Below are 12,843 nucleotides of genomic sequence, written 5' to 3'. Positions count from 1 at the left end.
GAGACTTTACTGTATTTGCTTTTAGCTGTCTGGCTGGCTCTCTAGCTAACAAGCTAGCTAGCCATCTAGTTCTTTTGGCGAGAGTTTTGAAAGGCGCTTAGAAATGAAATGTATGATTATTATTGTCGATGTTTTTACGACATCTCTCAGCAAGTTGTTTTACGTCCTAAGAAACCGGGACAAATACACAGGTGGAACAAACAATAACAGAGCTTGAAAACTATTGTGAAAACAAATCAGCTCGTTTATTCGACTGGCGCCTTTATTTTTGTAGTCTTCTATCCTCACCTTGGATGATACGCAAGCTTTGGTCACGTAAAGTGTGAAAAAACATTCGTTGACAGAATCGTAAATCAAAGAGAAACAAACTCAAGAGTGGTATTAAGGCAAAAACTCTCCAGCTCCTCCCCCAAAGAAACAAAAAGGAGCTATGATGCGTATGAGAGGACCAAGATGAGCGAGCGTCACAAAACTGTACAAGAATTTCATAAGAACAAGGAGTTGCACGTAGGAGGTGGCAAAACTGTCAGCGACACCCAATGATCTTGTCCACGTTTAATGTCGGAGAACGATGAGCCCCCCCATGGTGGCTGCCCGCAAACAGATCCGATGGGTTCAGTTCGAACTGGTCTGATCCAGCGTGACGATGACTCGTGAAGACTGAGCAAAGGGCGAACCTGACAGATACCGACTGACCCAAATTGTATTTGACTCGTTCCATTAGGACCTTCACCAATCAGATTCTGACTATTCCAGATTGAACCAGATAGCTACACAATGACTCTGACCAGACCTGAATAATCCTGGTTGACCCACATTCTATAAGACCAGGAGCTGGACCATGCTTGAACTAGATTGACGCAAATAGAACTTTACTTATCCTGAATGTGCATCATTGTTCGGGACCTGACCGCAACTGATCCGGACAGTTCCGGTTAGATCCAGATCGAACCAGTCAAGTGTACCGATTCGGATCGGACCAGACTGGTCGTGAGTGAATTTGACAAATCCCAATTGAGAGGGTCATGACCGGGGCTTGGACTCCATCGATCCAGGGAGCCGGTCTGATCCAAAGTGATCCCAACTGAATAGGACAAATCCGCATTGATCCGTAAGGGACCAGGACCTACATCTGGACCAAACAGACCACGAGTGATCAAGACTCAACCAGACAAAAACAGAACGAGTCTGATCAGACCTGAATAATACGTAGTGACCATGACTAATCCCGATTGACCCAATTTTTACACCAGGATATGGACAATGACTGACTCAGAACCTGAACCACCCCTGGACTGGATTGACGCAAAGAGAACCTTACTGATTCAGGAGCAGAATTAAACGGATCCGGACAGTGATCCAGATTGAACTAGTCAGGTAGAGTGATTCCGACCGGACCACGCTGATTGTGACAAATTGAGACGGTCCGGTGACCAGGACCTAGTAAACGTTGAAACAGGGTTCTAGAGTCGAGACTGACGCAGATTGAGGAAAAAAGTTGAATCCAAGTACAATGTTTGTGTGAGTGTTGATGAAGAGGACAACGTGCGGTTATTACGATGAAAATAACACACTTCCTGTATAGTGTTTTGTTTGTTTTTCTTAAGCCGTTCTTGTTGTGGGTCTGTAGTCCATCCGACACGCCCCCCCCACAACCCCCGTCTACACAATCCCCCATGCAGAGAGTGTTGTCCATCTGGAGGGGTTGTGGATGTGACAAGTAGGGGTACGGTTAGGTGTTTCCTTTCAGGACACCCAGACAACTCTGCAACAACTGCAGGTTTCCCTGTGAGAAAGAGAAGAAAAAAACAACCCATGACTGGTCCAGAAGGCTCCGCGACAAGGTCACTGAAAAGGTCCATACCTTAGCATGTTTGAGCTCCAGCTCGGCCAGCTCCACCAGGTTCTTCCTGAAGGCCGCCACTCGCCTCGTCTTGAAGTCAATGAGCTCTGGATACGCCGCAAAGATGTGTGGGGAAAATGAGGGTCAACAGACCAGAAACAGTGCCGAAAGGGGGACGACCCGGCGAAGGAGGGTGTGACCTTGCTTCGCAGACTCTGAGATCTTGTCAAACTTGCGGCAGCAAAGCTGCTGGCTGGTGTCCGCCTGGAGGACGTCGCGGTTCTTGGCGCGAGCCTTGTCCAGAGCCTTGTTGGCGTTCTCGTAGTCCAGCAACGCTCGGCTACGGCGGTACAGGAGATCCTGTCGTGGGCAAAACGCTCACATCATGGAGAGACCGGGACTTTCCGGGTGCTGCCGTGCAGAAGCTCGTCGAGACCTTCGCGGCTTGCGACTCCCTCAGGTAGTATTTCAATAGGTCGGCCAGCTTCAGGTCCTCGTCTGCGGCCACGCGAGCTTCGATTTTCTGTCAAACGAGGGCAAACGAGGGCAATGACGATGGGACCCGCCATCCGGCCAAAGACAAGTGGTGGGACGTACCCTGGTCTTCTCAAAGAGCTCCGATACTTTGAGGAAGAACCTGAAACGCAAGCGGACAACGCCGTGAGTCTTTCCGTCCGCGTCCGTGAGCAGCAGACGCACGGCGGGGTTCTTCGTACTTGCAGAGGTCTGTGGAGTCCAGCGTTCCCAAGGCATACAGAGACGACGCCATCCTGTTGATGTCGTCCGCGGCGTCTGGACAAAAAAAAAAAAACGCAAGCGGTGAGACGGAAGCCACACGGACGGACGAGACCAATTCCAATCCCCGTTTCATGCGCGCAAGTCTTAAGATCTTCCAACAAGGAGGCAAATCCGGTCCGCGTGAAGACATTGTGTGTCTTAAAGGACAAGCGACACCACATCAGAAAAACGTTTTATAGCATCTAAAATAGCCAAAACGGATATTTTTAGTCAGACAAAAAAAACACCAATAAAAATGACTTCCAGTGTCCCAAAACTGCCACAAATGAACTCGTAACTGGGCAGATTCAGAAAGTCCCGCCCCCTTATTCGTGACGTCACTACGGGTCACAAACTGCCTTGCTCCAGAATCAAAACAATTACAGTAAAGTCTCGTTATATCGATATGGGATATATCGATAGTCCTGGTTATATCGATATTTTTTCGGACTCCCTTGAATATCGATGTAATGAGACTTTACTGTATTATTGATGTCGTTTTCCTTCTAATTTCGCCATCAACAAGGTGTTTTCAGATGAAAAAAAAAAGTACCCAAAATGCATTGCGCGTGGCTTTCTCAGTCAGGGGCGTGCGTTCCCTAAATGCGGTGGAATCTTTGAACAAGTCAGTTGAAGTCATTTTACAAATTATGGCCGCGACTTGAAATGACTTCTACTGAGCGCACTTAACAAAGATTTTAGCGCATATAGCTATATTTTACATTTTAAGACTCGCGCTGAATATTCAGGAAGTCTTGTTTTGGAGTTGATGACGATGCCCTAAGTGACGTCACGGAGGGAACGCCCCTGACCGAGAAAGCCACACACAATGCATTTTGGCTACTTTTTTTTAGTCTGAAAACACTGTGTTGATGGCGAAATTCAAAGGAAAACGACATAAATAACGCGATGGTGAATCGTTGTGTGGCGGCCAATTGCAGTAACACGCATAACGAAGGTGTAAGTTAACACAAATTCCCAGCGTGCAGTGGTGAAAGAGAGCAATGGTCATCATAGTGGAGGAAACCTACCGGCCAAACATTCAGCTGCTGGAACCAGGAGCTAACTGGAGTTAGCGATGGATAACCGCTGTCATTCATACGCAAGTTTGTACCTCTTCATCTTGAAAGTTGAAAGAACTTTTTACGCGCACAACCATGAAACAATCTGCATTGATGTTGACATCTTGTAGCTTATTATTTGTTAGTCAAGTCCTTATATTCCCTACATTACATAACACAAGGTTGAGTAAAGGCCTAGCTGGCTATCTGTTAGTGAGCTAGCTTTTTAGCTGAGTTACTTAGCTATCGAATTAGCTGTCTATTACCTAGCTAGCTTTCTATCTGAGTTATTTCCGGGTTGAGTGAAGGCCTAGCTAGCTATCTGTTAGCTATATATTAGCTAGCTAGCTTTCTAGCCAAGTTACTTAGCTATCGAATTAGCTGTCTATTAGCTGGCTAGCTTGCTATCTGAGTTACTTCCGGGTTGAGTGAAGGCCTAGCAAGCTATCTGTTAGCTATCTATTAGCTAGCTAGCTTTCTAGCCGAGTTACTGAGCTGTCTATTAGCTAGCTAGCGTTCTGAGTTATTTCCGGGTTGAGTGAAGGCCTAGCTAGCTATATGTTAGCTAGCTAGCTTTATATAAGAGCTACTTAGCTATCGAATTGGCTGTCTATTAGCTAGCTAGCTAGCTTTCTATCTGAGTTACTTCCGGGTTGAGTGAAGGCCTAGCTAGCTATCTGTTAGCTATATATTAGCTAGCTAGCTTTCTAGCCAAGTTACTTAGCTATCGAATTAGCTGTCTATTAGCTGGCTAGCTTTCTATCTGAGTTACTTCCGGGTTGAGTGAAGGCCTAGCAAGCTATCTGTTAGCTATCTATTAGCTAGCTAGCTTTCTAGCCGAGTTACTGAGATGTCTATTAGCTAGCTAGCGTTCTATCTGAGTTACTTCCGGGTTGAGTGAAGGCCTAGCAAGCTATCTGTTAGCTATCTATTAGCTAGCTAGCTTTCTAGCCGAGTTACTGAGCTGTCTATTAGCTAGCTGTCTATTTTCTATGCGAGCTACTTAGCTATCGAATTGACTGTCTATTAGCTAGCTAGCGTTCTATCTGAGTTACTTCCGGGTTGAGTGAAGGCCTATTCGTTAGCTATCTATGAGCTAACTAACTTTCTAGCAGAGTTACTTAGCTGTCTATCCTTCTGAAACTCGCCGTTTCTGACTTGCAGTCATTTTGATTGGTGTTTTGCCTTTGCCTAAAAATATCAGCCTGCGTGTTTTGGCTAATTTCGATGCTATCAAACCATTTTCTGACGTCAAGAAAATAGTGTCGCTTGTCCTTGAAGCTTTCCTGTTTGCAGACTTAATCCACTTCCCGCGGTGCGTCCTGTCCTGTGAGAACTTCCCATCATGTGTCCACACGACCGATAGACGCTGTTTGTCCTTTGCGCTGTCCGCGTCCCCATTGGCGGTCTTACTTTTGTGCGAGCGGATCATCCTGTCCGATTTGGCCGAAGCGTCTTTGACTCTGTTGTGGTACTCTAACAAAAACGTCTTCTCGTGCTCGAAGAAGTCGTCCACGTCCTACGGACGAGAGAGGGCGTCAAACCAGGGTGGGCGCGGCGACAAACTCGGCGCGGCGACAAACCTTGACGCCCGCCACCAGGACGCCGTCGGCCGACTTCACCACGTTCTTGAAGAAGTCCTCCAACTTCTCCTTCTTGTTCTTCCCTCGCACGCTCAGCTGCGATCACAAGATGGCGACGTCGTCGGTGGCCACGTGCATAGAAAACGCCACACAAATTGTTGCCTATCTATTAGCTGGCTAGCTAGCTGTCTATCTATTTAGCTTTCTATTATCTGTATAGCTACCTAGGTGGCTTAGTATCTATCTGTTGGCTATCTATTAGCTATCTACTAGCTGGCTGGCTAGCTTTCTATATATTTAGCTATCTATATAGCTATCTAGGCAGCTAGCTATCTGTTGGGTATTTACTAGCTATCTACTAGCTGGTTGGCTAGCTTTCTCTCTATTAGCTATATAGCTATCTAGGTAGCTAGCTATATCTATTAGCGATATAGCTATCTAGCTAGCTATCTGTTGGTTATCTATTAGCTATCAACTAGCTGGATAGCTATATTTCTATCTATTTAGCTATCTGTTAGCTATATAGCTATCCAGGTAGCTCGCTATCTGTTACTATCTATTCTATTATTATTATTATTCATATCTATTAGCTATCTACTAGCTGGCTAGCTATCTTTCTATATATTTATCTTTCTATCTATTTAGCTTTCTATGATCCATATAGCTATCTAGGTGGCTAGCGATCTAGCTAGCTATATATTAGCTATCTACTAGCTGGCTGGCTAGCTTTCTATATATTTAGCTATCTATATAGCTATCTAGGCAGCTAGCTATCTGTTGGGTATTTACTAGCTATCTACTAGCTGGTTGGCTAGCTTTCTCTCTATTTAACTATCTATTAGCTATATAGCTATCTAGGTAGCTAGCTATATCTATTAGCGATATAGCTATCTAGCTAGCTATCTGTTGGTTATCTATTAGCTATCTACTAGCTGGCTAGCTATATTTCTATCTATTTAGCTATCTGTTAGCTATATAGCTATCCAGGTAGCTCGCTATCTGTTACTATCTATTCTATTATTATTATTATTCATATCTATTAGCTATCTACTAGCTGGCTAGCTATCTTTCTATATATTTAGCTTTCTATGATCCATATAGCTATCTAGGTGGCTAGAGATCTAGCTAGCTATCAGTTGGCTATATATTAGCTATCTACTAGCTGGCCGGCTAGCTTTCCATCTATTTAGCTATCTACTAGCTATATAGCTATCTCGGTAGCTAGCTATCTAGCTTGCTATCTGTTGGTTATCTATTAGTTATCTACTAGCTGGCTGGTTAGCTTTCTGTCTATTTGGCTTTCTATTATCTATATAGCTATTTAGATGGCTAGCTATCTGTTGGCTATCTATTAGCTATCTACTAGCTGGCTGGCTAGCTATCTAGCTAGGTATCAATTGGTTATCTATTAGCTATCTACTAGCTGGCTAGCTAGCGTTCTATCTATTTAGCTTTCTATGATCTATATAGCTATCTAGGTGGCTAGCTATCTATAAGCTATCAACTCGTTGGCTGGCTAGCTTTCTATCTATTAGCTATATAGCTATCTGTTGGCTATCTACTAGCTGGCTGGCTAGCTTTCTATCTATTTGAGTTACTTCCTGGTTGAGTGAACGCTGGCGCGTGTGGCTGCCGCTGCTCACCCACAGAGAAACTTATTCTGTGACTGTAAAGTGACCTTGAGAGTTTTGAAAAGCGCTTAAAAATGACATGGATTATTATTATAAAGAGCTTTTGAGGGTTGGCCCTCATAGCCACGATGACCACGCTACGGGCTACGTAAGATGGCGTTTGGCCAAGCTACTCACGTCCTGGTTGTACTCCAGGAAGACGTGGAAGTTGAGGTCTTTCCTCAGGATGGGATGCGCCGCCACGCGACACACGAAGACCTCGTGCATGGCCACCGTCTTCTTAAAGATGGCCAAGTACTCGCTGGGACAAAAAATTGGAGGCCACGTGAATGGGTGAATGATTCCAAACGCCTTTGCCAGAAGTGCTCATTTCTCAAGTCCCCGATTGAGCGCCCACCACGACACAAACAAAGAAACGTCTGCGTAAGCTCTCAGTCGTACAGGAGTGGTCCATCGGTGAAAAGGTTTCTTCCGCCGTCATCTGTACTTCTTTGAAGGTGTTGGATGTTTGCTCCTCATCCGAGAAGCTTCGTCAGAAAACTAAAATTTTGCTGGTAGCTTTGGCCCTATATATACACAGGTAACATCCGACTTACGACCGAGTTATGTTCCGACCAAACGTTCGTAAGTTGAAATCCATTCAAAATGTTGAATAGAGACTCGGAGGCGAAATGACTGGCAAACTCCCCGCCTCCGGTGCCATCACACGGTCGATTGCTGTGCGAGTGAGATGCTGGCTGGCTGGCTGGCCAAAATTGTCAAACACGTTGCCAGCCTATTCACGCGTTGCAGTGCCAGGCGTAGGATTAAAATGTTTAAAACGGAGGTGGCGGTCGTAAGTACGGGCGGTCGTAAGTCGAGCTGGTCGTAAGTCGGATATCCCTACTGTCCAGAGGCGGGGGTGCCAGACCTCTGCTGTGATAGGTCCCTGCTCTAAGGTTGGGGGGGGAGCAGAGGACTATTCCCTCAGGCTAGACTGATTACTGACCCGATTACCCCATTTGCCCTGGTATCACCTCATCTGCATAACTAAGCCTATGTGGTAACGATTTGAGCAGTGTGTTGTAAGCACCATCCAAATGAAACCTCACAGCACCATTGGCGATTGAGTGAAGCGTTTTGAAAGAAAGAAGTTGAGCGGGCAGACTCACGCTTCGAGCTCCTGCTTCATCTTGGTGAACTCCTCCTTGGTCATGGAACCTTCTCCCTCGCCCAACTTCTGCAGCTTCTGTCTGGAGGCGTCAAAATCGGGTCTGGGCGGGGCCGGCGGGATCTGAACGGCACAACGGCAAGCGGCGCTCCGTAACAATCGGAATCATCTTTATTGCCAAGTATGTCGAACACACAAGGAATTTGTCTCCGCTAGAACGCGCTGCACTAGTAGCATCGCCCAAAAAATTGCAAAGCGCCACTATACACTTCTATTTGGGTTACAGTTTAGAGAGTTAATGGCGACCAACGGGGGGATAATCTGTTTAAATGTCTGCTAGATTTGGATTGGTAGCGCCTGCCTGACGGGAGTCGCTGGAAAAGGTGGTGGGCATGGTGCGGAGGGTCCAGTAGGATTTCCTGCACCCTTGTTTGGATTCTTGCAGTGTTAAGTATAGCCAAGTATGTAGACACACACAAGAAATTTGTCTCCAGTAGAACACACTGCACTAGTATCATCAAAAAATGGAGAATAATGGAGGCACTATATACTTCTATTTAGGTTCCTGTTACGAGAGTCAATAGCGACGGGGGAAGAAGCGGTTTAAATGTCTGCTGGATTTGGTGCGCATGGATCGGTAGCGCCTGTCTGAGGGGAGTCGCTGGAAAAGGTGGTGGGCATGGTGCGGAGGGTCCAGTAGGATTTCCTGCGCCCTTGTTTGGATTCTTGCAGTGTTAAGTATAGCCAAGTATGTAGACACACACAAGGAATTTGTCTCCGGTAGAACACGCTGCACTAGTATCATCAAAAAATGAAGAAAAATGGAGGCACTATACAGTCGCTGGAAAAAGGTGGTGGGCAGGGTGTGCAGGGTCCAGTAGGATTTTCTGCGCCCTTGTTGACGTGAATGTGGAAAAAGTGGGAATTCTTCAGGTCTTCATTGCTGGCTAGCTAGCTATTTGCTATCTATTAGCTGTCTAGCTAGCTAGATTGATAGATAGATATCTATTAGCTAGTTGGCAAACATGATCTATTTGAGTTATTCCCATTTGAACAGGGTCACCGTTGCTTGCTCGCTATCTATTTGCTATCTATTAGCTGACTAAATAGCTATCCTGCTAGCTATTAGTTATCTATTAGCTAGCTAGCTAACTTGATCTATTTGAGTTATTCCCGGTTGAGTTAATGCTAGTACTTACATATTGGTTTATATAGCGCTTAAACAACAGCTGACAGCGCTAACATGGAAAAAAGGAAAATGGTGGCCCCTTATTGAAAAAGAAAAAACATTGCCAGAGGACATGGCCAGCGCTTTATCGGCACCCAAGCATGAAAGAACATAACCCGAATTAGCTAGATATTAGCTGGCTAGCTAGCTTTCTATTATCTACATAGCTATCTAGGTGTCTAGTTATCTATCTGTTGGTTATCTATTAGCTAGCTACTAGCTGGCTAGATACCTTTCTATCTATTTAGTTTTCTATTCTCCATATCGCTATCTAGGTAGCTATCTATCTGTTGGTTATCTCTTAGCTACCTACTAGCTGGCTAGATAGCTTTCTATCCATTTAGCTTTCTATTATCTATATAGCTATCTAGGTAGCTAGCTATCTATCTGTTGGTTATCTATTAGCTAGATACTAGCTGGCTATCTAGCTTTCTATTTAGCTTTCTATTATCTATATAGCTATCTAGGTGTCTAGTTATCTATCTGTTGGTTATCTATTAGCTAGCTACTAGCTGGCTAGATACCTTTCTATCTATTTAGTTTTCTATTCTCCATATCGCTATCTAGGTAGCTATCTATCTGTTGGTTATCTCTTAGCTACCTACTAGCTGGCTAGATAGCTTTCTATCCATTTAGCTTTCTATTATCTATATAGCTAACTAGGTAGCTAGCTATCTAGCTATCTATCTGTTGGTTATCTATTAGCTAGATACTAGCTGGCTATCTAGCTTTCTATTATCTATATAGCTATCTAGGTGTCTAGTTGTCTATCTGTTGGTTATCTATTAGCTAGCTACTAGCTGGCTAGATACCTTTCTATCTATTTAGCTTTCTATTCTCTATATTGCTATATAGGTAGCTATCTATCTATCTGTTGGTTATCTCTTAGCTACCTACTAGCTGGCTAGATAGCTTTCTACCTATATGGCTTTCTATATTCTATATAGCTATCTAGGTAGCTATCTATCTATCTGTTGGTTATCTCTTAGCTACCCACTAGCTGGCTAGATAGCTTTCTATCCATTTAGCTTTCTATTAACTATATAGCTATCTAGGTAGCTATCTATCTATCTGTCGGTTATCTATTAGCTAGATACTCGCTGGAAGTTGACTTTTAGTCGGCGAGACTCACAATGTATCCGGCGTAGTCTTCGTTCTCCACAAAGGAGTCGTGAAGCCAGATGAACTCTTCGTGCTGGCGGACCACCGAGAATTCGCTCTGCTTGAAGTTCGGCAGCGTGCTCTGCCGACATAGCGGCGGCGTCAATGTCGAGTGACCCCGACGTGCCGGACGGTGAGGGACGCTCACCTTGGTGTGCACGGTGAACTTGACCTTGTCTCGTTCGCTGAGGGCGTCCGAGATGTCCACCTGCAGCGTGGCGTCCGTCTGAAGGTCCACGCTGACCGCTCTGGGCTGCGCACAAACACGTTCAATCAAACACAGGCGTAATCCTGGTACAAGTTAGGCCGAAGATTTGCGACGTGGCCCCAACCCTGATATGAACGCAACATACAACTTTTTTCTTTTTGCTCTGGAACACAACCGATGGGAAATTTGGCAAAAGTATTTGCTATCTATCTAGCTAGCTGGCTACCTACAGGTACAGTGAGACCTCAACTTACAAACACCTTATCTTACAAACTTCAAATTTCTGAAAATTAAACCTTATAATAAGCACTATTTTCATAATACACACCCACCACGGCTGGCGGAGTGATCTTCGGCGGAAGCACACGACCGAACAGCACCAGAGGTTAAGTTAGCAACAGTCCTTATGGAAGGTGATTCTTCTTCCATAAGCCATCAACGACCATCAAAAAGGTCAATAAAACTTTATTTTACAGCACAGTTTATTTCTTTAATTACAGTCGTCATGTAATGCGCCTCTCTTTCCAAACAGCAATTCCCTTCGACCTCCAACGCCATTCCATCAAGCCATCAATGACCATCACAAATGCAAATAAAGTGACTTTATGATACAATGCAGTGTATTTCTTTCATTACAATACAATAGCACATTTATTATACATAGAATAAGGTATGTTGTGTGTAGTTTTAAGGCTTATTTAGTTGAAAAGTATGTTTTATGGAAACCCGGGAACGGATTATTCCCATTTTAATGGTTTCCTATGTGAATTTTCTTTTTGAGATACACACTTTTCGCCTTACACACTCTGTCTGGGAACCAATTTAGTTCGTAAGTTGAGGTCTCACTGTACCTGGCTAATTCGCTGGCAATCTCGCTAACTATTTTATTTGTATTAGCTCTGTAGGTGGCTATATGGCTGTCTAGCTAGCTATATGGCTGGCAATCTATTCGCTAGCCAGCTAGCTTTCTATCTATTTGAGTTATTCCGCGTTGAGTGAACGCTAGCGCGTGTGGCTAGCGCGTGTGGCTACCGCTGCTCACCTACAGTAAAACTGACCCTGTGACTGTAAAGTGACCTTGAGAGTTTTGAAAGGCACTTGGAAATGAAATGTATTATTATTATTATTATATTATGATTACATAGCCAGCGAGCTGGATAGATAATATATAGACAGCTAGCTAGAAAGATAGCCAGATAGCTAATGTAAGCTGAAACTGCAAAATATTTTCAAAAAAACGTATTTGCTGCTAGTGTTAAAAAAATAAACCTAAAACAAATCTGTCATCAAATTATGAGCTTTAGCGTGTCCATGTTAACACAAACTCACAATCGCAGTTTGCTCTCGTCGCTTCCGACGGGCACCCAAACAGGTGCACGTGACCGTCACGTGACCTGCTGGCAGAACCAGTTCGCCCAAAGCCGTCGCGAAATATCAAGGGAGCGGGGAGCTAATGCTAACAGCCGGAGCTAAAGCCAGTTTGTTTTAGCCCCGCCGGGCCCTGTTTTGGGCCAGGCTCGAAGCGCGAGAGCAGAGTAAGAGCCGACGAAAAGAACAACAACTCACTCCTCGGTCCTCCTCGGAGAGGAAGTCTGGTCCGTCGTCCAGTCCTTCCTGCTGCGGGCACACAGAGCGCACAGAAACGTCATTTTAAGGCGGCCCCCTCGCCCGCCGGCCGTCGGGGAGGGGGCCGCGAGAGCTCCCCCCGGCGCCCCGGTCCCGACGCGCCCCAGTAAAGACGAGAGAAAGAGCCGCGAAAAGAGAAAAGAGTCGAAGCAAACCCACCATCATGGCTGCCAACGGGTGGAGACAGGAAGGCGCGTGACGTCATGACGTCGTTTGAAACATCTGACGCATGACGTCGGAATACGCGCCGTCTACCTCCGTCTTCGAAATAATAATAATAATAAATTTCATTTTCAAGCGCCTTTCAAAACTCTCAAGGTCACTTTTTAGTCACAGGATAAGTTTTTCTGTGGGTGCCACACGCGCCAGCGTTCACTCAACCCGGAAGTAACTAAAAATGATGGCAACCTAGCCTGCTAGATAGTCAATAGATAGCTAATAGAGCCAGCGAGACAGGCAGCTATATAGCTAATAGATAAAGAACCACTTCTGTATCCTAAAAGAATCAAACTATTGTTGATAACATTTCATTTATTATTAACGTCTTTATTGTGCCGCCATGTTCGTCAACCTGT

At 44.9% G+C, this 12,843-nt stretch overlaps 1 protein-coding gene across 1 annotated transcript; it reads right to left on the bottom strand.

Annotated features, from left to right (window-relative positions):
* Positions 1–221: 221 nt before the first annotated feature.
* On the bottom strand, positions 222–12,480 carry snx6 (sorting nexin 6). The gene is made up of 14 exons (XM_089004668.1): positions 12,428–12,480; positions 12,209–12,259; positions 10,583–10,687; positions 10,406–10,516; positions 8,047–8,168; positions 7,073–7,196; positions 5,265–5,360; positions 5,095–5,200; positions 2,560–2,635; positions 2,441–2,480; positions 2,280–2,366; positions 2,044–2,203; positions 1,865–1,950; positions 222–1,786 (listed from the first exon to the last, which is right to left on the bottom strand). The coding sequence occupies exons 1-14, from the start codon at positions 12,431–12,433 to the stop codon at positions 1,733–1,735; spliced, it is 1,224 nt and encodes a 407-aa protein (XP_088860794.1). The 5' UTR covers positions 12,434–12,480; the 3' UTR covers positions 222–1,732.
* Between the last annotated feature and the right edge of the window lie 363 nt (positions 12,481–12,843).

Source organism: Hippocampus bargibanti, linkage group LG09 (genome assembly GCF_051943395.1).
Source record: "Hippocampus bargibanti isolate YZ-2025 linkage group LG09, ASM5194339v1, whole genome shotgun sequence".
Taxonomy (NCBI): domain Eukaryota; kingdom Metazoa; phylum Chordata; class Actinopteri; order Syngnathiformes; family Syngnathidae; genus Hippocampus; species Hippocampus bargibanti.
This window is presented reverse-complemented; position numbering and strand designations above follow the sequence as displayed.